A 24973-nucleotide genomic window follows, 5' to 3' on the forward strand; every position below is an offset into this window, starting at 1 on the left:
TGTGTTTAGGTTGGAGATGAAGAGGACGTTGTACTCACTGCCTATATCGTTGCTGCATTCCTTGAAGCTGGACTCAATTTCACTGTATGGGTCCCACTGTCTTTTAGTATCAGTCAGCTGAATGCACATGAATTTGACTATCAATTCAGAGTGATTTAAAATTCCTGGACTGGGTGAAACATCAAAAGAATAATTAATTCACCACCACTCTTTAAATTAACACTCCCCAAATTTTTTATTCACGCATGCTAAGTTGCTTCAGTCATGTCCAACTCTTCGAGACCCTATAGACTGTAGCCTGCCAGGCTCTTCTGTCCATGGGATTTTCCAGGCGAAAATACTGGAGTGGGTTGCTATTTCCTCCACCAGGGGATTTTCCAGACCCAGGGATTAAACTCACATCTCTTAGGTCTCCTGCATTGGCAGACAGGTTCTTTACCACTAGCATGACCTTTTTGATTCATAGAAACCGTTGATGAACACTATTGAGTTTTTCCCTAGAGAAGATATACATATGCACACTTATACAAGTGTTTCATACCATTTCAGTATCCATATATCTCCTGAAGTTCAGCTATTAATTTCAGATTAAGAACTCTTATTCCAAGTATAACTATAACCTGATATTCTATTTGTCTAACCAACTCAGTATGTAAACATTTTCAGCTTAAGTGTGGTTCATCTTGGCTGCCTCTCAATCCAAAGTTCAGATATCCAATTGCAAAATCTATTCTTGAAATAAGATCCTAGGAATTTTCAGGGTCATTGGTATACCTCAAAAACCATCTTTAGAAATACGAGCTCTTATTTTGGGCATTAGTGTAAAATATCTTAGATCTAAAAATAAATATGTATACTTTGACCCATAGAAAACATTTACATCATTAACTAAATTACAACCAGTCAGACAGAGATTGCCATTTTCATACTACTTAAATTTTTTCAAATACTGATAATCCATTAAAAATGAATTTTAATGATATTTATAAAATATAATTCACATGTACAGAAATGAACAGGTTTGCATGTAAAATATACTTCAAGGGTATATTATATACATTATAAAGAATGATTAGTTTAAACAGTCAAGCTTACAAGTAAGTATTCAAGCATCATCTTAAAATGAATTGTTCTTCTTGACTAGTTTCCCGCTCTACGAAATGGGCTCTTTTGCTTAGAAGAGGCCTTGGAAAATGGTGTCAGAAATGGCTACAACCTTGCAGTTCTAGCTTATGCTTTTGCATTGGCTGGAAAAGAGGAGAAAGTGGAATCCTTACTCCGGACCCTGGATCAATCTGCTACAAAATTAAGTAAGTATTATTATTCATTTTTGCTAATGGAGGGGCTTTCAGGCAAATAATCTGCCTGAAATGCAGGAGACCAGGGTTTGATCCCTGGGTGGGAAAGATCCCCTGGAGGAGGAAATGGCAACCCACTCCAGTTTTCTTGCCTGGAGAATCCCATGGACAGAGGAACCTCATGGGCTACAGTCCATGACATTGCCAAGAGTCAGACACGACTGAGCAACCTTCACTTCAATTCACTTCACTTCTTTGTTAGTGGAGATGACCCTAAGAATAAACTGATGAAACTGAGCAATCACATAGGAACCCTCTCTTTTCTAGAATATTTCTATTTATCTTATGAAATTTCTGAGTGACTTTTTAAAAAAACAAAACATTATATATTTTCTAGTTTCCTCTTTTTCTTTTCTGCTCATTTCTTCTCAAGTGAGTGAAGTAAAGAAAATCAAGTGGAGTGACTGCAGGTAATAAAAACTGCTTATGAAACTTTGGCCTTGAACTTAAGGTCAAAAACTTTGACCTTAGGAAGTTGCTATCTGAAGTTGCATTAGTTCGCTAGGGCTGCCATAATATTGGATTGGCCAAAAAGTTCATTTGAGTTTTTCCATAAAAACCTGAATGCACGATGCTGGATGCTTAGGGCTGGTGCACTGGAACGACCCAGAGGGATGGTATGGGGAGGGAGGAGGGAGGAGGGTTCAGGATGGGGAACACATGTATACCTGTGGTGGATTCATTTTGATATTTGGCAAAACTAATACAATTATGTAAGGTTTTAAAAAAAAGAAAAAAAAAAAACCTGAATGAACTTTTTGACCAGCCCAATAAAATACTCTATAGTGGGTGGTTTAAATGACAGAGATTTATTTTCCTCATGGTTCTAGAGCTGGAATTCCAAGATCAAAATGTCAGCGGGTATGATGTCTTCTGAGGCCATTGTGCTTAGTTTGTGGATGGCCATCTTCTCTAACCATCTTCACATGTCTTTTCCCATGTACACACGTTCCTGGTGCCCCCTTCATGAGTCCAAATTATCTCTTCTGATAAGGATACATTTGTTGTTGTTGTTGTTTAGTTGCTAAGTACTAAGACCCATCTAAATGGCTTCATTTTAACTTATTCACCCCTTTAAAAGCCCTATATCCAAATACAGTTCCATTCTGAGGTTCTAGGGAGTAGGGCCTTGAACATATGGATTTTGAGGGGCACAATGAACCCATAACAGAGGTCAAGGATGGCATTTGCATCTTTCTTTTCATAGGGATTGTGTGAAAATTCTTCTTTTCTTCCCAGATAATGTGATATATTGGGGAAAAGCGAAGAAACTCAAGACAGAGGCATCTCCACTCTTTATTCCTTGGGCACCTTCTGCTGAGATAGAGAAGACTTGCTATGTGCTGTTGGCTATCATTTCCCAGAAAAACCCTGACCTGACCTACGCTAGTAAGATTGTTCAGTGGCTTGCCCAACAGATGAATTCTCACGGAGGCTTCTCCTCCCCTCAGGTGATTGGTGTGGATCTACTAACATAACCACAATATGTTCAATGCAAAAGATGCCACTCTATAATAATGTAGATAATATATTATATAGATATATATAATAAAAATGCCAAAGGTAGGAAATACCTTCTGAGACAAGGAATATTTGCTATTATAAATCATCTTTATTGGGGTTTAGTTGCTTTGCAATGGATTGGTTTCTGCTGTGTAATGAAACAAATCAGCTATATGTATACATATAGCCCCTCCCTCTTAGACCTCCCGCCTACCCCCACCCCAGTCCACCCCTTTAAGTCATCACAGAGCACCGAGCTGATCTCCCTGTGCTCAGTTCAGTTCAGTCGCTTAGTCGTGTCCAACTCCTTGCAACCCCATGAATCACAGATGGCTGGATGGCATCACTGACTCGATGGACATGAGTTTGAGTAAACTCCCTGTGCTACTAGCTATCTATTTTACACATGGTAGTGTAATTATGCCAATCCAAATCTCCCAATTCATTCCACCACTTCTTCCTCCACCCCATGTCCACACATCCATTCTCCACATCTGTGTGTCTATTCCTGCCCTGCACATAGGTTGATCTGTACCATTTTTCGAGATACCACATGTATGCATTAATATACAATATTTGGGTTTTTTCTTTCTGACTTACTTCACTGTGTATGATAGTCTCTAGGTCCATCCACGTCTCTACAGGTGACCCAATATTTAGTCAACAAGCATTTATTGGGCAGTTCTTGTATACCAGGAACTCTACTAGGAATTTTCTGTGTACAAATGAATAAAATAAAATCCCCTCTCAGGGAATGTATGCCTGATTTATATCTCCATTTACACAGTAAAAATAGAACGAAAGTCTAGAAAGGATGGTTGTTATAAACACAAGAGCCCTGACAATAAGAATACTTTGGTCAAACCGTTACTTCACGTCAGCCAAGAAGTAATATTTCTCCCTACTTCTGTGGTCTATACATTGGAAAAAGCAAATGAATGAATAGCCAAAGAAATGGGTATCAAAAACAATGGCTTATGTCCTTCTTTAATAGGCAAAAAAATTTATTGCAAAGAAATGCAAGTTTTATTCCCACAAGGAAAATCATTTCCTTCCTTCCTTTCTTTTTTTTAGTCTTAGTTTCTGAGTAAAACCATATGTTAGTGAATCTCCCAACATCCTTTCTGGATTCTGACTTCCCATCTTTGAAGACAGTTGAACATAAACATTATCTATGGCAACCAAATTACATAACACCTTAATTTTTAGAAAAGATTGAGCACTATTTCACATGGATATTATAAAATTATTGAGAAGACTTTTAGATCTAATTAAGAACTGCTGAAGAAAGTGACAACAATTAGCACAAGCAAATCTGTTTTTCCTGTTGTTTAGAATACTGTTTCTTGGTGTTCTGTTGACATGTCAGAAATATTTCTATGGGTTGATTTAAAGTTCATGGCCACATGATGACTAATATTGCATCATAACAGAGCTTGGAATGCTGCTTGTACTGTTCTGTGCAGGATACGCCCGTCTGCCTTCTTGCCATAACCCGCTACATGAATTTAATCTTCTCTGATGATCAAGTCACTGTCAGCTTAAGCAGTGAAGAATTCAACAAGATTTTCCAGGTTAATGGTGATAATCACTTACTGGTTCAACGTTCAGAACTAACAAAAGCAGGTGGACAATACACGGTAGATGTGGAAGGACGAGGTTGTGCATTTATCCAGGTAATGGAATTCTGTGAGGAAGATGAGTGTTTGCCAGTAAAAAACACAGACTATCTTTTCAGTTATGTATGAAGTACTATTTTACTCTTGCATATTTTCATGACTACACTTTCCTTCATTGATATTTTCCACTCAACAGCTGAAAACTAAAGTTATTTTGTAAAAGGCTACCTATTCTTAAACATAACTGGATAACTGAGAAGTTTCTTGAGGAATGTCAGCGTTTGAGGGTGTTCTAATATTTTAATTAGATTACATTGTTAAAGATTCTTGTGTCTTCTGACAATCAAATGATTAGATGTAGCCTTATTCCCTGATAATGAAGTTATAAAATAAAGTGCATTAATAATGGAAATGAGGGCTTCCCTGGTGGTTCAGTGGTAAAGAATCCATCTGGATAGGCAGGGGTTCAATCCCTGGTTCAGGAAGATCCCCTGGAGAAGGAAATGGCAATCAACTCCAGTATTCTTGCCTAGGAAATCCCATGGACAAAGGAGCTCAGTGAGCTATAGTCCATGGGGTTGCAAAGAGTCAGACACAACTTAGTGACTAAATAACAACAGCAATAATGGAAAAAGAAAAAACAATAAGTGCTTCAATTTTTACTACAGGATAGATAGATGCATTTTTTTTTTTTTTTACACTTTGCAAAGAGTTGGACACGACTGAGCAACTGATCTGATCTGATCCTTTCTAGGCTACCATGAAGTATAATGTGCTACTACCTAAAAAGGAATCTGGATTTTCCCTTTCCTTACAAATAGTAAAGAAAAACTCTTCGGATGTATTCCAGAGTAATTTTGACCTGACAGTAACCCTCAGGTAAGTGTCCCATTTTGATGTCAACTCTCAGGTTAGAGAGAAAGTGGTGCATCAGAAAAGAATTATTTTAAACACTAACAAAATATCAAAAGCACTAATTTGAAAAGACACATGTACTCCAATGTTCATAGTAGCATTATTTACGATCACCAAGACATGAAAGCAACCTAAGTGTACATCAGCGAAAGAATGGATAAAGAAGCCCATAGATGGACTTGGAGGGCCTAATGAAGAGCTTCCTTGCTGGCTCAGACAGTAAAGAATCCGCCTGCAATGTGGGAGACCTGGGTTCAGTCCCTGGGTTGGGAAGATCCCCTGAAGGAGGGCATGGCAACCCACTCCAGTATTCTTGCCTAGAGAATCCCATGGACAAAGGAGCCTGGCGGGCATGTCTGGGAGACTAAGCACAAAGTACATGCTAAGTGAAATAAGTCAGACAGAGAAGGACAAATACTGTACGATATCACTTACATATGGAATCTAAAAAATACAATGAACTACTGAATTTAACAAAAAAGAGGTGGACTTACAGAAATAAAGAACAAACTAATGATTACCAGTGGGGAGAAGGGGGAGGGGGTGTCTGAGGATGCAGGAGTGGGAGGTACAAACCATGGAGGGTGTAAGATAGACCCAAGGATGTATTGTACAGCCCTGGGGGATATAGCCAATATTTTGTAATAACTATAAATGGAAAGTAATCTTTAAATTGTATAAAAGATATTTATATATTATTGACAATAATCACATGTTGATGGTACTCTCTGTGCCCACATCAAATTTAGTACATTTTCAACTAAATCAAAGTTAGAGTTATGCAAATATAATCTGTACTGATTTGCAGTTGGAAAGCTTCTGCCACATTAATCCTTCAGCAGTGCTTCCACCTTTTTGTGTGTCAGTTTTGCACAACAGAGATACAGTTTTCTTTCTAAAGACAAGCATGGGTGTGTCAAAAAGAGAAAACCTGCTAACATTTATTTAATCATTAATATAACTGTATACAAAGCAAAATTTTAGATGTTTTTCAGTGTAGAAAAGCAAAGTAATTCTCTTGAATTAAAATATAATTTATAGGCACCGAAGAGTTTTAGTCTTGGTTAATGTGTGGAGAAACATTGAGTAAAATTAGTTTTGGGGTTTTTCTCAGGATTTCAAAATGAAAATCTGTTGAACACTAATGCTAATAATATAATACACAGCCCTCAACTTCATGTCCCAACAATCTTATCCCAAGTTGTGGATATAACCTAGAAGATCTCTTGGGGGCATGTCTGTTGTATGATTTTGCCAACATCCTGCTTTTTAGATGCGAGTCTCTTCTAAGTGTTGCACAGAATCTAAAGCTGACATAAGTATGTGTGCTGTGCTCAGTCGCTTCAGTCATATCCAACTCTTTGCACCCTCGTGGCCTGCAGTCCACAAGGCTCCTCCATCCTCGGGATTCTTCAGGCAAGAATACTGGAGTGGGTTGCCATGCCCTTCTCTAGGTGATCTTCGTGACCCAAGGATGGAATCTGTGTCCCTTGTTTCTCCAGCATTACAGGCATATTTTTACCCACTGAGCCACCATATGTGTAATATAAGTTTAAAAGTTTTGTCTATAAGTTCTGACTTTAAAGCCTCAAGTAAGTTTAAAAGCAGGATTTGGGGAGATTAGGTCCATTCATTCTTTACTCTAATTTATGTTGCTTTGAATCACCTCAGCCACGATCACTCTAATTGTGCTGGTTTCCAGATGTATGAGAGTGACTATCTTCAGATGTTTTTTCTCCAGCTTTTGCCTCTCCTCCAGGCTTAAAGCCAATTGGCATCAATGTACTCATATCCTTGCCATAAGGTTAAGTCACTCTTCTAAAATGATGTCTAAGTTAGTGTTTTGTTTTTAAATTTCAGATATACGGGAACTCACAGTAACTCCAACATGGTCCTTGTTGATGTAAAAATGCTATCAGGATTTACTCCAGTCATGTCATCCATTGAAGAGGTAAGTAAGAGAAGCCCAGTCTTTCAATCTCCAGAAAGCACTAGTGTGTTGATGAAACAGTTGGTTAGCAAAGCCAAGCTGTGTAATTCTTCACTTAAACAAACATTCACAGTTCACACTCATATTTTTGCTAAAACAGTGGTGGAATGGATTCTTGATTTATAGCAATTAGAAGTCATTATTTCCAATAGTTCGTAACCTATTTTTTAAATTTAGTTCTGACTTGTATTTATGAAAACATCATGGCACAAGGGAATGTTGCATAAAATAACTTCTTAATACTGATTAGAGAAAAAGCATGAAACATTCAATTCTGGAATGATGCTTTTTCATATTTATCCCTCCCTGCCAATTTCCTTAAAGCTTGAAAACAATGGCCAAGTAATGAAGAATGAATTCAAGAATGACCATGTTCTTTTCTACCTGGAAAATGTAAGTTGACAATAATTTTTTTATCCACGGCTTTCTTTTTCTTCTGAGGGTAACTGAATGCTTCAAATTCTCCTAAATATACATGATAGGGTTTGTCAAAACTATGTGAGATGTTAAAGGTGATCAGTGTACTTCCACCCCACTAATTATCTTTTCCCTCTTAAATACTATGCTATTTCATACATACCTTGGCTAACTGGATGATTCTCAAGTTTAGAAGCATCATTTCCCCATTCTTTTATTCCTCACAGCATCTAACATAGTCTAGTCAAAGATGTACAATTCTTTTATTATTTGACTTGAACTCCAGCAGAGGCTGGGATGAGTTTCAGACTCATCCTTTCTGTGTATACATCATTAATATCCACACAAATGCCTACATTTTTGTAACGTTTTCAACTTTCTTGTACTTCAATATAATCGGTGAAACAACATTTTACACAATTTAATGTTACTTAACTCATTATTTTGGAGAAGGCAATGGCACCCCACTCCAGTACTCTTGCGTGGAAAATCCCAAGGAGCCTGGTGGGCTGCAGTCCATGGGGTCGCTATGGGTCAGACACGACTGAGAGACTTCACTTTCACTTTTCACTTTCCTGCATTGGAGAAGGAAATGGCAACCCACTCCAGTGTTCTTGCCTGGAATCCCAGGGACAGGGGAGCCCGGTGGGCTGCCATCTATGGGTCACACAGAGTCGGACACGACTGAAGTGACTTAGCAGCAGCAGCAGCAACTCATTATTTTGCCATTATGTAAGATCATGACACCCTGGATTTATCATAAACTTCTGGAAATAATTTGCTCTGTGGTTTTATTTTTTGCAGGCCTGCTCTGGTGTATTTATAATCTGTATCTTTACAGGTTTCAGATACAGCAAAGAGTTTCACCTTCTCTGTTGAGGAAATCAACCATGTGGCAAACATTCAGCCAGCCCCAGTCATTGTCTACGATTATTATGAAAAAGGTAGGTGGGCAACAACCATGCTTTAAAACTACTGGAAGTTATATCTGTATCTAGGATTCCCTGAACTACTTAATTTTCGAAAATCATCCTTGGTCTTCATATCTGGGTTTACTTTACATATTGTTTTTTTTATTCCATTTTATATATATATATATATAAACTTCTTACTGGGCCTTTTTCTATTTGCCAGAATTTTTCAACACCTAGAATCCTTTTGATATAATGAAAAGGCACTCCCTTAATTTGAAATACAAACCAGCTAAGCTTCCAGGTCTTGTTGCTGTTATTTTTGTTGTTAATGGCCGAGACTAACCATTCCATGCTATATCTATGGACTTTAATTTGAGAGGAAGAGTGAGAAATATTCTGAAATATTATAGGCAAATCTTGATAGATTAGGTTTCAAAGCAGTTACTAAGAGGCTGTTCAGAAGATTTTAAAAAAGTTCCCTGGAAGGTTAGTGCTATTAATTTCTTGTTGAATGTCATGAAAAGTTTGTCAACAAGTCTTTGGGGATTTTGGGTGGGGTTTTTTGTCATTCTTTTGTTTTTTTGGCTGTGCTGGGTCTTCGTGGCAGGACGCAAACTCAATAACCCTATAGCATGTGGGATCCTGGTTCCCCCACAAGCGATCAATCTTGCGTCCTCTGCATTTGAAGGTAGATTCTTAACCACTGGATCACAGGGAAACCCCTGTAAAGCAGTCTTTGAATTCTGACTCTGTCATTTACTAATTGAATGTACTTTGTCAAGTACCTTAAACTTCAATACAATGTTCCTGGATTTAGAAAATAGAAGGAATTGACTTTCTTGCAGAATTACTGGAAGGGTTAGACCTAGTATAATTATATCTGACATCATCTGGTTATAGAAAGTTGGAGATGTAATAAGGATGAACTTTCTTTTTATTTTCCAGATGAATATGCCCATGCTTCTTACAATATCAACAGTGTTCCTGTTTCTCAGTGAGACAAAACAAAATACACAAAAAAGGTAAGGAAATCATATGCATCATGAGTTATTAAAAACATCTTGTGAGAAAATGAAAACCTAGGAAGATAAAACAATAGATGAAGCAAAGAGAAGTCTCTGGTGCTTCACACGGTCTGTACAATTATGCACATTAGGTAAGTACTCTGATAGGACAGCATTAAGATTTTTATTAATGTCTTTAAAATAACTTTAAAGAATTTGAAACTATATGTGTGCTTTTCATAAATGTTTCATTTTTAAAAACTCTCATGTTTGTTTTTTGAATTTCTATGTTATTAATATGTATGTACATATTTTATACACATCATGTGTATGCTAATGTGTATTTGTGGATGTCTGTAAATATGTATTTGTTTATCCACCTCTATGTATGTATTTATATGTACATACACACATTTATTTATTGTTTGAACTGTTTTTAAATCCCAGGTAGAAAACAATTTACTTTGAATGAACTCATTCTCCTGTCTCAAACCTGGAAGAAATCCATGAACCACCTCACATTCTGAATAGAGTTCACTCTGCTATGAGTTCTTATCAGAGTTCGTTTCAATAAATGCTGTGATTTTTGCATTCGAGTCTCTGATTTTCTTTTTTTCATTACATCATTCATAATTTTCATCCTAAAAAACTCAAGGTTTTGTTTGATACCAATGCTAACAATTTTGCTTTACTGTTGTCAATTCTGAATTCAAGTTTTTAGACAGAATTCAGAGTACTAAATATGAAATCTTCCAGCATCCAGGGAAAGCAAGAGCCCAGATTCCCGGAGGGGCAGAGGAGGAGACCACATTTAAGAGGACTTCACGTGAGCTTGATGATATAAAAAGAAACACAGGAGATATAAAACACTCTTCCCAATAAAATAACAAAGCATGTGTGGAGGGCAGAGTATACTTAGTCACAAATTAACTGATAGATTTATTGAATTCACACACATGATCGAGAGGGTAATCCAAGGACAGTTTATTTCTCTAAAAATTATTTTATTGGTCTGAGCTTATCACTTACACCTGAAAAGGAATACTCATTGTCTACCCTTTACCTAACACTATGGTTGAAGCAATGAATTAATATTGAGAAGATGGAGGCAGGGCAAAATTGGAGGCAAGAGGGGTGGAAATTAATTCATTTCTCTACTGATTTCGATGCAGGCCTTGACTCTGCTGAGACTCTGTTACAGACAGGAAGAAGCTAGAGATAAATTCTCCAGCTGTGGAGTTCAAAATATTGGAAACAAAGTGTCCCAGGGTCTATCAGTATTAAATTAATAATAGAGTGACAGTAAAAGATGGCTAGGCTTATTTATTTTATACTGTCTCTGCCCAATGTACCCCAAAAATAGTACCTAAGCTAGAACTGGGCCCGTAATAAATGTTTATTTATTGAATCATCCTAGATAAATTGCTTATGTCAGCCCATGTGAAGGACTACAAAAGCTTATTTCACTGTGTTAAGAATTCCTTTATAACTAGTTTACCAAAACATCGTATGTCACATACGTAGATAATATGCTTAAAATTCTCCAAGCCAGGCTTCAGCAATATGTGAACTGTGAACTTCCTGATGTTCAAGCTGGTTTTAGAAAAGGCAGAGGAACTAGAGATCAAATTGCCAACATCCGCTGGATCATGGAAAAAGCAACAGAGTTCCAGAAAAATATCTATTTCTGCTTTATTGACTACGCCAAAGCCTTTGACTGTGTGGATCACAATAAACTGTGGAAAATTCTGCAAGAATTTTCTGTGGAAAATTCTGTGGAAATCTGTGGAATACCAGACCACCTGACCTGCCTCTTGAGAAACCCATATGCAGGTCAGGAAGCAACAGTTAGAACTGGACATGGAACAATAGACTGGTTCCAAATATGAAAAGGAGTATGTCAAGGCTGTATATTGTCACCCTGTTTATTTAACTTCTATGCAGAGTACATCATGAGAAACGCTGGGCTGGAAGAAACACAAGCTGGAATCAAGATTCCTGAGAAAAATATCAATAACCTCAGATATGCAGATGACACCACCCTTATGGCAGAAAGTGAAGAGGAACTCAAAAGCCTCTTGATGAAAGTGAAAGTGGAGAGTGAAAAAGTTGGCTTAAAGCTCAACATTCAGAAAACGAAGATCATGGCATCCAGTCCCATCACTTCATGGGAAATAGATGGGGAAACAGTGGAGACAGTGTCAGACTTTATTTTTTGGGGCTCCAAAATCACTGCAGATGGTGACTGCAGTCATGAAATTAAAAGACGCTTATTCCTTGGAAGGAAAGTTATGACCAACCTAGATAGCATATTGAAAAGCAGAGACATTACTTTGCCAACAAAGGTCCGTCTAGTCAAGGCTATGGTTTTTTCCTGTGGTCATGTATGGATGTGAGAGTTGGACTGTGAAGAAGGCTGAGTGCTGAAGAACTGATGCTTTTGAACTATGGTGTTGGAGAAGACTCTTGAGAGTCCCTTGAACTGCAAGGAGATCCAACCAGTCCATTCTGAAGGAGATCAGCCCTGGGATTCTTTGGAAGGAATGATGCTAAAACTGAAACTTCAGTACTTTGGCCACCTCATGCCAAGAATTGACTCATTGGAAAATACTCTGATGCTAGGAGGGATTGGGGGCAAGAGCAGAAGGGGACGACAGAGGATGAGATGGCTGGATGGCATCACTGACTCGATGGACATGAGTCTGAGTGAACTCCGGGAGTTGGTGATAGACAGGGAGGCCTGGCATGCTGCTGTTCATGGGGTCACAAAGAGTCAGACACGACTGAGTGACTGATCTGATCTGATCTGAAACACACATCAGAGAAGGCAATGGCAACCCACTCCAGTACTCTTGCCTGGAAAATCTCATGGACAGAGGAGCCTGGTAGGCTGCAGTCCATGGGGCCGCTAAGTTGGGCACGACTGAGCAACTTCACTTTCACTTTTCACTTGCATGCATTGGAGAAGGAAATTGCAGCCCGCTCCAGTGTTCTTGCCTGGAGAATCCCAGGGACAGGGGAGCCTGGTGGGCTGCCATCTATGGGGTTGCACAGAGTCGGACATGACTGAAGCGACTTAGCAGCAGTAGCAGCAGCAAACACACACATCCCAGAATCTATACATATTATATTCAAGGATCCCATTCAGGGACTTGGACCAGGGTTGCAACAGTGAACATAGAAGATATCAAGTTCCAGGTATATTTTGAAGGTAAAATCAGTAGAATTTCCTGATGGATTGGATCCAAGGAATAAGGAAAATGGGGACTTCCTAGGTGGTGCTAGTGGTAAAGAACCCACCTTCTAATGCAAAAGACTTTAGAGACGTGGGTTTGATCCTCAAGTTGGGAAGATCTCCTGGAGGAGGGAATGGCAACCCACTCCAGTATTGTTGCTTGGAGAATCCCATGGACAGAGGAACCTGGCAGGCTATAGTCCATAGGGTTGCAAAGAGTTGGACACAGAGATTGTTCCCATGCTTACCAGTTGAGCTACTGAAAAATAGATTCCCTGAGCTGCTGCAAGCTTGAATGGGAAAGTAGAAATTTGTCTTTGGATGTAGGGAGTTTGTGATTTTATACACTCAAATGGAGATAATAGGTTGGAAGTTGAACAACAACAACAAAAAAAAATGTTAGAAATTTGAGAGAGAGCTCAGGGTTAAAAAAATAAATAAATAAATGTGGGTGATGCTGGCACACAGATCATGGATAGGAGGAGTTCACTCAGGCAGTGAGTCTGTATGGAGAAGAAAATCAAGGACTTTACTGTGAGGCATTCAAATATTAAAACACAAGGCAGGAGAAGGTTGAGGAAGAACGAATAAAGGAGACTATGAAGGAGAAACCAGAGGAGTAAAATGAAAACTCTGGCCTCAGGGTACTTTTGGATGGAGCATAATCCTTTAAGCCAATCACATTATCACAGTCTCCTCTGACAGTGACTGGTTTTCACAGGTCAGGTTCCCTGGAACGCAAACCCAGGATGGAGATATGTGTGAGGGTGTTTATTGGGGACAACTTTGAAGATCAACACCAGTACAGGATAAAGGATCAGGATTGTACAGACGAAAGAGTTGAGCTGCAATGGGTCACAATAAAATTTGAGCCCGTAGTGAGCTTTGATGCTGGGGCTGTCTTTTAGAGCTTCTCCTACTTTAAGGCAAGGGACTTCCAAGTGGTGTAGTGGTAAAGAATTCACCTGCCAATGCAGGAGATGCAGGAGATCCAGATTCAATCCCTAGGTCGGTAATATCCCCTGGAAAGGAAATGGCAACCCACTTCAGTATTCTCGCCTGGAAAATTCCATGGACAGAGGAGCCTGGTGGGCTACAGTCCATGGAGCTGCAAAGAATCAGACATGACTGAGCAACTGAGCATGCACATGCACATTAATGCAAGGGAGCCAAGTCTTTATATCATCATGGATAAATAAGAGACACACAAAAAAACAGTTATTTACATGCTTCCTAATTATCGCAATTAACTTTCCACATAAGTATCATGTGCTCAGTCCATGGGATTGACTCTGTGACCCCATGGACTGTATTTATACCATCACAGCAAACATTACTGAATACAGAGATGCCTCTAAGGAAGAGGAGGAAGAAGAGGGGAGTTGTGTAAAAAGTCTTTCTGATATTCACAGAAATTCTCAGTGTGAATTCATTCAAGAACTAACAGCCACCCAGATTCCCAGCAGTTACGAGTACTTCAGCCATGGAGTAGAATTTCTAAGGAGCACACCTGCGATTACTATACTTTGATCTAACAATGAGAAATTGAAATTGAATCTGACTAAGGACCTATACAGGGGTGTCTCCTGATACAGCAACCAAAGTGATTTTGCTCTCTGGTAGAGAAGAGAGAAAGAAGCAGACAGAGAGGAAAAAAGAAAGGAAAAGAAAGAGAGAGATTCTGGAGCAGAAAATTTTGTTTTTTACTGACTCCTTTCTTCCCCAGATTGGGATATTGTTGGGAAGAAATCATTTTTGGTACTTTAGGAGCCAAACTGTGATGAAAAAGGCAAATGATACTGATATACCTAAGAAGTAAAGCAAAAACAATGGAAGAAACTTCTTGATGGCATTGGTGAGCTGCTGAATTAATGCTGATTCCATGTTCCTCAGAATTTGTGCCAAATGAGATAATAAATGTTTGGTATTTTTAAATCTCTGCTAGTAAGACATTCTTTTACTTGCCACTGATAAAGTTCCTTATGATTCATTTTTTCCCCAATTCTTTGCCTCTGTTTTCCTGTCTCGTCTTCATATAGAACCTGTGATGCCTCCTTTTTAAAGTTCTTTCTGATTATTAATCCCAGGAAAATTCATTTGGAGCGGTCAGTATAGGTGCCTGGCTGACATGAAACATCCAATGCTCACAGTAATAGTCTCCATGAGTAGGACTTTGAAGGTGTGTGTGTGTGTGTAATATTTAGTCTTAAAGGGGACCTATCCAATGTTTTCTACATGTCAGGCACTTTGCTGATCACTTTAAGTATACTAATTGACTCATTGGAAAAGATTCTGATAGTAGCAAAGATGGAGAGCAAGAGGAGAAGGGGGTGACAGAGGATGAGATGGTTGGATGGCATCACTTGACTCAATGAACATGAGTTTGAGCAAACTCAGGGAGTTGGTGATGGACAGGGAAGCCTGGTGTGCTATAGTTCACAGGGTCGCAAAGAGTTGGACAAACTTAGCAACTGGACAACAACAATGTAATTCCCACAGTTCGGTTTAGTTCAGTCGCTCAGTCGGGTCTGACTCTTTGCAACCCCATGGACTGCAGCACGCCAGGCCTCTGTGTCCATCACCAACTCCCTGAGTTTGCTCAAACTCATGTCCATTCAGTCAGTGATGCCATCCAACCATCTCATCCTAGTCGTCCTCTTCTCTTGCCTTCAATCTTTCCCAGCATGAGGGTCTTTTCCAATGAGTGAGTTCTTCACATCAGGTGGCCAAAGTATTGGAATTTCACCTTCAACATCAGTCCTTCCAATGAATATTTGGGAGTTATTTCCTTTAGGATGGACTGGTTGGATCTCCTTGAAGTTCAAGGGACTCTCAAGAGTCTTCTCCAACACCACAGTTCAAAAGCATCAATTCTTTGGTGATCAGCTTTCTTTATAGTCCAACTCTCACATCCATACATGACTAATGGAAAAATCATAGCCTTGACTAGACAGACCTTTGTTGACAAAGTAATGTCTCTGCTTTTTAATATGCTGTCTAGATTGGTCATAACTTTTCTTCCAAGAACTAAGAGCCTTTTTATTTCATGGCTGCAGTCACCATCTGCAGTGATTTGGGAGCCCAAAAAAATAAAGTCTGCCACTGTTTCCAGTTTCTCCATCTATTTGCCATGACGTGATGAACCAGATGCCATGATCTTAGTGTTCTGAATGTTGAGGTTTAAGCCAGCTTTTTCACTCTCCTCTTTCACTTTCATCAAGAGCCCCTTTAGTTCTTCTTCACTTTCTGCCATAAGAGTGGTGTCATCTGCATATCTGAGGTTATTGATAGTTCTCCCGGCAATACTGATTTCAATTAGTGTTTCATCCAGCCCAGCATTTCTCATGATGCACTCTGCATATAAGTTAAATAAGCACGGTGACAATAAACAGCCTTGACATACTACCTTTCCTATTTGGAACCAGTTTGTTGTTCCACATACAGTTGTAACTGTTTCTTCCTAACCTGCATACAGATTTCTCAAGAGGCAGGTAAGGTGGTCTGGAATTCCCATCTCCTTCAGAATTTTCCACACTTTATTGTGATCCACAGAATCAAGGCTTTGGCATAGTCAATAAAGCAGAAATAGATGTTTTTCTGGAACTCTCTTGCTTTTTTGATGATCCAGTGGATGTTGGCAATTTTATCTCTGGTTCCTCTACCTTTTCTAAAACCAGCTTGAACATCTGGAAGTTCACGGTTCACATATTGCTGAAGCCTGGCTTGAAAATTTTTGATCATTACTTTGCTAGCGTGTGAAATGAATGCAATTGTGTGGTAGTTTGAGCATTCTTTGGCATTGCCTTTCTTAGGGATTGGAATGAAAACTGACCTTTTCCAGTCCTATGGCCACTGCTGAGTTTTCCAAATTTGCTGGTATATTGAATGCAGCACTTTCACAGCATCATTTTTTAGGATTTGAAATAGCTCAACTGGAATTCCATCAACTCCACTAGCTTTGTTCATAGTGATACTTACTAAGGTCCACTTGACTTCACATTCCAGGATGTCTGGCTCTAGGTCAGTGATCACACCATCATGATTATCTGGGTCATGAAGTTCTTTTTTGTACAGTTCTTCTGTGTATTCTTGCCACCTCTTCTAAATGTCTTTTGCTTCTGTTAGGTCCATACCATTTCTGTCCTTTATTGAGCCCATCTTTACATGAAATGTTCCCTTGGTATCTCTAATTTTCTTGAAGAGGTCTCTAGTCTTTCTCATTCTGTTGTTTTCCTCTATTTCTTTGCATTGATTGCTGAGGAAGGCTTTCTTATCTCTCCTTGCTATTCTTCAGAACTCTGCATTCCGATGCTTATATCTTTCCTTTTCTCCTTTACTTTTCACTTATCTTCTTTTCACAGCTATTTGTTAAGGCCTCCCCAGACAGCCATTTTGCTTTTTTGCATTTCTTCTCCATGGGGATGGTCTTGATCCCTGTCTCCTGTACAATGTCATGAACTTCCATCCATAGTTCATCAGGCACTCTGTCTATGAGATCTAGTCCCTTAAATCTATTTCTCATTTCCACTGTATAATCATAAGGGATTTGATTTAGGTCATACCTGAATGGTCTAGTGGTTTTCCCCACTTTCTCCAATTTCAGTCTGAATTTGGCAATAAGGAGTTCATGATCTGAGCCACAGTCAGATCCTGGTCTTGTTTTTGCTGACTGTATACAGCTTCGTTATCTTTGGCTACAAAGAATATAATCAATCGAATTTCAGTGTTGACCATCTGGTGATGTCCATGTGCACAGTCTTTTCTTGTGTTGTTGGAAGAGGGTGTTTGCTATGACCAGTGCATTCTTTTGGCAAATTAGCCTTTGCCCTGCTTCATTCCGTATTCCAAGGCCAAATTTGCCTGTTACTCCAGGTGTTTCTTGACTTCCTACTTTTGCATTCCAGGCCCCCATAATGAAAAGGACATCTTTTTTTGGTGTTAATTCTAGAAGGTCTGTAGGTCTTCATAGAACTGTTCAACTTCAGCTTCTTCAGCATTACTGGTCTGGTCATAGACTTGGATAGCCGTGATATTGGATGGTTTCCCTCGGAAGTGAACAGAGATCATTCTGTTATTTTTGAGATTGCATCCAAGTACTCCACTTTGACTCTTTTGTTCACTATGATGATTACTCCATTTCTTCTAAGGGGTTCTTGCCCACAGTAGTAGATATAATGGTCGTCAGAATTAAATTCACCCATTCCAGTTTATTTTAGTTCCCTGATTCCTAAAATGTCAACATTTGCTCTTTCCATCTCCTGTTTGACCACTTCCAATTTGCCTTGATTCATGCATCTAACATTTCAGGTTCCTATGCAATATTGCTCTTTACAGCATTGGACCTTGCTTCCATCACCGGTCATATCCACAACTGGGTGTTGTTTTTGCTTTGGTTCCCTCTCTTCATACTGTCTGGAGTTATTTCTCCACTGATCTCCAGTAGCATATTGGGCACCTACCAAATTGGGGAGTTCATCTTTCAGTGTCCTATCTATTTTCCTTTTCATACTGTTCATGGGTTTCTCAAGGCAGGAATACTAAAGTGGTTTTCCATTCCCTTCTCCAGTGGACCACATTTTGTCAGAACTCTCCACCATGACCCGTCCGTCTTGGGTGGCCCTACACACCATGGCTCACAGTTTTATTGAGTTAGACAAGGCTGTGGTCCATGTGATTAGATTGGTTAGTTTTCTGTGATAGTGGTTTTCGGTCTATCTGCCCTCTGATGGCAGAGAGGGCAATGGCACCCCACTCCAGTACTCTTGCCTGGAAAATCTCATGGACAGAGGAGCCTGGTAGGCTCTGTCCATAAGCCGCTAAGAGTCGGACACGACTGAAGTGACTTATCAGCAGGAGCAGCCCTCTGATGGAGAAGGATAAGAGGCTTATGAAAGTTTCCTGATGGGATAGACTGACTGAGGAGGAAACTGGGTCTTGTTCTTATGGGCAGGGCCATGCTCAGTAAATCTTTAATCCAATTTTCTGTTTATAGGTGGAGCTGTGTTCCCTCCCTGCTATTTACCTGGGACTTCCCTGGTGGCTCAGATGGTAAAGCGGGAGACCTGGGTTCAATCCCTCGGTCAGGAAGATTCCCTGGAGAAGGAAATGGCAACCCACTCCAGTACTTTTGCCTAGAAAACCCCATGGACAGAGGAGCCTGGTGCAGGCTACTGCCCATGGGGTCGCAAAGAGTCGGACACAAGTGAGCAACTTCACTCACTCACTCACTCAAACTATGGTGGAGGTAACTAGATAGCATATTCAAAAGCAGAGACATTACTTTGCCAACAAAGTTTCGTCTAGTCAAGGCTATGGTTTTTCCTGTGGTCATGTATGGATGTGAGAGTTGGACTGTGAAGAAGGCTGAGCACTGAAGAATTGATGCCTTTGAACTGTGGTGTTGGAGAAGACTCTTGAGAGTCCCTTGGACTGCAAGGAGATCCAACCAGTCCATTCTGAAGATCAGCCCTGGGATTTCTTTGGAAGGAATGAGGGTAAAGCTGAAACTCCAGTACTTTGGCCACCTCATGCGAAGAGTTGACTCACTGGAAAAGACTCTGATGCTGGGAGGGATTGGGGGCAGGAGGAGAAGGGGACGACAGAGGATGAGATGGCTGGATGGCATCACTGACTCGATGGACGTGAGTCTGAGTGAACTCTGGGAGTTGGTGATGGACAGGGAGGCCTGGCGTGCTGCGATTCATGGGGTTGTAAAGAGTCGGACATGACTGAGCGACTGATCTGATCTGATCTAATGAAGATAGTGGTGACCTGTCTCAAAAGAACCCAGGCACATACTGCTACACTCCACGTCCCCAACTCTGCAGCAGGCCATCACCGACCCACGCCTTTGCCGGAGACTCACGGACACCCACAGGCAAGTCTCCTGTGGGTGACTGTTCCTTTCTCTTGGGTCCAGGTGCACAAGGTTCTGTTGTGCCCTCCAAGAGTCTATTTCCCTGTCCCATGTAAGTTCTGGCAGCTCTATAGTGGGGTTAATGGCGACCTCCTCCTAGAGGGTTTATGCCATACCCACACCCAGAGCCCCTGTCCCTGCAGCAGACCACTGCCAACATGTACTTCCACCAGAGACACTCAAACACAGTTCTGTCTCTGTCTCTGTCTCTGTCTCCATCTCTGTGTGGTCCCTGGGTCCTGGTGCGCACAAGGTTTGTTTGAGCCCTCTGAGCGTCTCTGGTGGAACCGAGGTTTGATTCTAAATACGAATTCGCCCCTCCTACCGTCTTTCTGGTGCTTCTCCTTTGCCCTTGAACGTGGAGTAGCTCCTCACAGCTGCTCCAGTGCCTATCGTCTTACTGGGGCTTTTCTGACCTTGGACGTGGGGTATCTCTTCTCTGCCGTTTGCCCCTCCAGAGCCACACAGCCACCGCTCGCCACTCCAGCACCGCCTAATTCCCACAATAACCTTATAAATCATTGCTGTTATAATTATTCCCATTCATAGACAAAGAAAGAGAAGCATCGGGAATTTCAGTGACCCATCAGAGGCTATTTGTCTCTAAGTCATAGAAGCAGAATCCAAACATGGGCTTTGAGTTTCCACCCAGGAAAAGGAAAGAAAATTCTACATACAAACCCCATTCTTAATATAATGATATTTAAAGTACCGGGTGAGTAAATGTAGTTTCTTTTTTACAACAACAAAATTTAAAAAAAAAAAAAAATTTTTTTTTTTTTTTTTTGAGGGAAGGCTTTCGTTTTTAAAATATTTGGCTGCCCTGGGTCTTAGTTGCTGCATGTCGAATCTAGTTCCCCAACCAGGGATCGAACCTGTGCCCCCTGCTTTTGTCTCTCAGAGTCTTAAGCCACTGGATGCAAAGGGGCTGCACTGGCTGCACCCATTTCCCAGCAGGATCCGTTGGTTCCCAGACTCACTCTGCCTAAAAGAAAGTCCACTTCTCAAGGCAAAAAGAGTCTGGAAAATTTTATGACTTGCCAAAACCAAAACAAGTTGACAGAAACCTTATTATTTGAGGTAATGGTAATTCCAAAGAGAACACTGTGAGCTTGCTCCCCCTCAGCCCTACCCCAGGTGCATAATCCTGTGAGCATTCACACAAAGAAGGGTTTGAAGGGAGAAGACAGAGGCACCTTGCTTACCATCTGCTGCAGGACGTGACTGCCTGTGGGGTTGTGGGTAGAATTCTCATCAAGAACATGTTCTGAGGAAGGAACAAGTTCTCATTCATGACACTAGTCATGATAGATTCCTGGCACATTTTCCCTTTGCCCTAAGCCTTTATCTAACAGGAAATAATTGCATAACACTGAATATTGTGCAAAGCAATGTCACTATCATCAAAGTGATTATCATCAAAGATTGTGAAAGGGTTAGGGTTCTTTCCAGAAGTTTTCTACTTTCTTAATATTAAAAATTATGTTGCAGGGAGGGAAGGGTGGGAGGAAGAGATTGTTAGGGAGGTTGGGATGAACATGTACACACTGTTATATTTTAAATGGATAATTAAGGACCTACTGTTTAGCACATGAAACGCTGCTCAATATTATGTGGCAGCCTGGATGGGAGGGGAGTTTGGGGGAGAATAGTTACATGTCTACATATGGCTGAGCCCCTTCACTCTTTACCTAAAACTTATCACAACATTGTTAATTGGCTATACCCCAATAAAAAATAAAAAGTTTAAAAAATTAATTTAACAATGAATTATAACTACTTCCCAAGGAACCATATCTTAAAGAAAGTGAAGCCTGAAAGAGGATAAGGATATAGAACTATACGGAAGTTATACTCCAAATTTGACTTTGGAATTTGGGATGTATTTTCACAAGACTGGAAATAATTTATTTTTTATCTTTCTTATTTTTACTTTTCACCAGCATGTGCTACCTATTTACTTTTTAAGAGTATATATTGCCTATATAATTTTCAATCACTTTTTCATCATAGACAAAATTATCTGGATATAAAGTGTTTTATGTATTAAAGTATGAGTATTAACTTCAAATATATAAATTCCAAACATGAGAACTAGATAGACAATTCTAAGGATAGATACAACAAATTTTAGCTGCTAATTGACAATCTAGAGAATTCTCATATGGGTGAGTCAACTTAATGAACTTAAAGTATATGTATATATATATATATACTTTATATATATATGGGCTTCCCTGGTGGCTCAGATGGTAAAGAATCTGACTGCAAAGCGGGAGACCTGAGTTCGATCTCTGGGTTGGGAAGATTCTCCTGGAGAAAGGCATGGCAACCCACTCCAGCATTCTTGCCTGGAGAAGTCCATTGACAGAGGTGCCTGACAAGCCACAGCCCTGGAGTCACAAAGCATTGGACATAACTGAGCAACTAAGCATAGCACATACATAAGTATATGTATCAGAGGGATATGTATTCAGATATTTATGTTTGTCTCCTCCTAATCAGATAAATCAGATTACATTTGTTTGAAAATATAAACTCAATTCACCTTAGTAAAAAGGAGTGTTAATGCAAGTTGCTTCTCCCACTCACCAAATTTCAACATGCATAACAATTAATTTGTGTTTTTGAAATTCCTCATGTTACACTTCCTTTTGTTGATATTAGATTTAGGCTTCCAAGTTGTATCATGTTAATAAAGTCTTAGAAAACATTTGACTTCCAGTTATGCCCATTTCTGGTAAATTTATGTTCTACATTTTGATTAACAAAGATGTTCTAAGTGTAAGTATAAAACTATTTGAATGTTCTTCAAATATTAAGTGATTGTTTTAGGGTCACACCTTGAAGTGAGTGTTATGACAAGGGACAAAGAAACTCCATGGAATCAGTAAAGGAGGAGAAGCATGGAGAGAAGTAGATTTTTGTTGTTGCTTTTCATAAAGGATAAGGTAAGTGATCACCACTATGACATTGTTTTCCATTTGTGATGTAGAGACATTAATTAAAGGCATAAAGACACAGTCTTGGTCAAATGACAGGGACAATTTTCTTTAGATTTGGCCAAAACCTTTGCAGTAAAGAAACACACAATACCAGGTTGTCCTTGTAGAAAGGGGTGGGTAAAAATACAGCAAGAGAAAGAAAAGATCATGAATATCATTTTTTTTTTTTTTTGCTTTAGTGAATGATTAGAGGAAATGTATAGTTAGTCACGGAGAAGTCAATGGCACCCCACTCCAGTACTTTTGCCTGGAAAATCGCATGGACGGAGGAGCCTGGTAGCTGCAGTCCATGGGGTCACGAAGAGTCCGACACAACTGAGCGACTTCCCTTTCACTTTTCACTTTCAGGCATTGGAGAAGGAAATGGCAACCCACTCCATTGTTCTTGCCCGGAGAATCCCAGGGACGCGGGAGCCTGGTGGGCTGCTGTCTATGGGGTCGCACAGGGTCGGACACGACTGAAGCAACTTAGCAGCAGCAGCAGCATAGTTAGTTATCTCCCACTTTTTAAAACCCCATCGACTGTACCCCGTCAAGTTCCTCTGTTCGTCTAGTTATCCAGGCAAGAATACTGGAATGGATTGCCATTTCCTCCTCCAGGGGATCTTCCTGACCCAAGGATTGAACCCAAGTCTCTTACATCTCCTGCATTGGCAGGTGGATTCTTTACCACTGCACTACCTGGGAAGCCCGTTAATTCATACATTAAATTCCAAATTTTAATGGCACCATCATGTTTGCCTAGTAAATATCCAGAATGTAATCAAGAGCTCTAACACTGTTGTATCCATATTAAAGAAGAGGCATCAATGGGAAGCTGAGGAAAGAAGCTGGACTAAGAGTGGGAAAATTTGAAATGAAATTTGTTGTATCAATTTGGAGGCAAAGCATTGTAATGAAAATACTGACTTTGATAGCCTTTATAGAACTAATTACTTTAATTAATTGCTTCTCTGTTATTGAGGTTTCCTTTGTTGGGGCTGCAAAGTCTGATACATAGGCCAGCATCTTTCTGTTACATTAATTCCTCAGATTCAGTCTTTTGATGTATTGCAATTTTCTTAAACTCCAAAATCCTTCAGTTATCAAAATGATTGCTAAGTAGCTAAGTATTGCTTTGATGCTTTCAATTTTAATGCTCTGGCTTAAATTTTGTAAGCAGTATGCTCTATTCATCCCTCCATTCTACAAGAAAGCTCTTTAGCTAAAGCTTATGCAAAGCTTTTCAATCTACAAAACAGAATCTGTTTTCTTGACTGTCTCTCTCAACTATAGTGAGATCCAGACCAAAATATTTGAAGAGAAATTTTACTGGACAGGATTTCTTCAAATGCATTAGCTTTGAATTAAATATTTCATTCTAGTTTGTAGAGATAAGAATATTGCAGGTTCACAAAAGGTACCCATATAACTGACTTTCTATGGACAGATATCAGATTATTTTACAGTGTATGTAAATGTCTTTTAATTTTTAAAAGAATAACATAGTTCTCAGTTTATGATGATGTAAGTACAGTCATAAATGCTGACAAGGGAATGAGGACAGAAATTTGTCAAATGGAATAAGATAAAGAAAAGGAAACATTCCCATACAGAGAAGGAAAGTTTTAAGAAAGAAAAAAAAAAAAAGAATTTAAATGATGATATAAGAAAGTGACAAAATGAGAGAAATAAACAAGATTGGCTTTTCCAGGAAAAGATATGACAAATGATAAATTAAAATTTTGAGTGATGTCAACACCTAGTTAGTAGGAGGGATTTTTTTAACAGCTTTATCAAGATATAGTTTACACACTAGAAAATTCATCCATTTAGACTATAAGTCAGTGACTTTTAGTATATCCAGAGTTTTGTAACCATCACCGCAGGAATATTTTCATTATCCCCTCCAAAAATCTGTACCCATTTGCTGTCACCCCAAAGCCCCCTTCTCCCCAGGGAGGGATTTTTTGATAAGACAGCTATCTCATATTTATTTGCTCCCTCGGTTCTCCAGACCAGACCAGCTTTCATTACATTCTTTGCTAAAAGAGCAACTCTCAACCAGAAGGAAAGATCAATAGCAATCAGGCCCAGAGAAAACATGGTCCTTGTGCA

At 39.6% G+C, this 24973-nt stretch overlaps 1 protein-coding gene and 1 long non-coding RNA gene across 2 annotated transcripts in view; one reads left to right on the forward strand and one right to left on the reverse strand.

The window, feature by feature from the left end:
• Positions 1-10316, forward strand: part of OVOS2 (ovostatin 2) — a 52026-nt gene extending 41710 nt beyond the window's left edge. The window contains 10 exon segments of the mRNA NM_001164024.1: positions 10-84; positions 1145-1310; positions 2598-2809; positions 4328-4537; positions 5235-5359; positions 7256-7346; positions 7710-7778; positions 8644-8746; positions 9662-9738; positions 10168-10316. Coding sequence (NP_001157496.1) covers positions 10-84; positions 1145-1310; positions 2598-2809; positions 4328-4537; positions 5235-5359; positions 7256-7346; positions 7710-7778; positions 8644-8746; positions 9662-9714 — 1104 coding nt within the window. The 3' untranslated portion in view covers positions 9715-9738; positions 10168-10316.
• Positions 1-21188, reverse strand: part of LOC132345342 (uncharacterized) — a 53700-nt gene extending 32512 nt beyond the window's left edge. The window contains exon 1 of the long non-coding RNA XR_009494638.1: positions 21077-21188. This is a non-coding gene — a long non-coding RNA (uncharacterized lncRNA). The remainder of the gene's footprint in view (positions 1-21076) is intronic.
• Between the last annotated feature and the right edge of the window lie 3785 nt (positions 21189-24973).

Source organism: Bos taurus, chromosome 5 (assembly GCF_002263795.3).
Source record: "Bos taurus isolate L1 Dominette 01449 registration number 42190680 breed Hereford chromosome 5, ARS-UCD2.0, whole genome shotgun sequence".
In the NCBI taxonomy this organism is placed as follows: Eukaryota; Metazoa; Chordata; class Mammalia; order Artiodactyla; family Bovidae; genus Bos; species Bos taurus.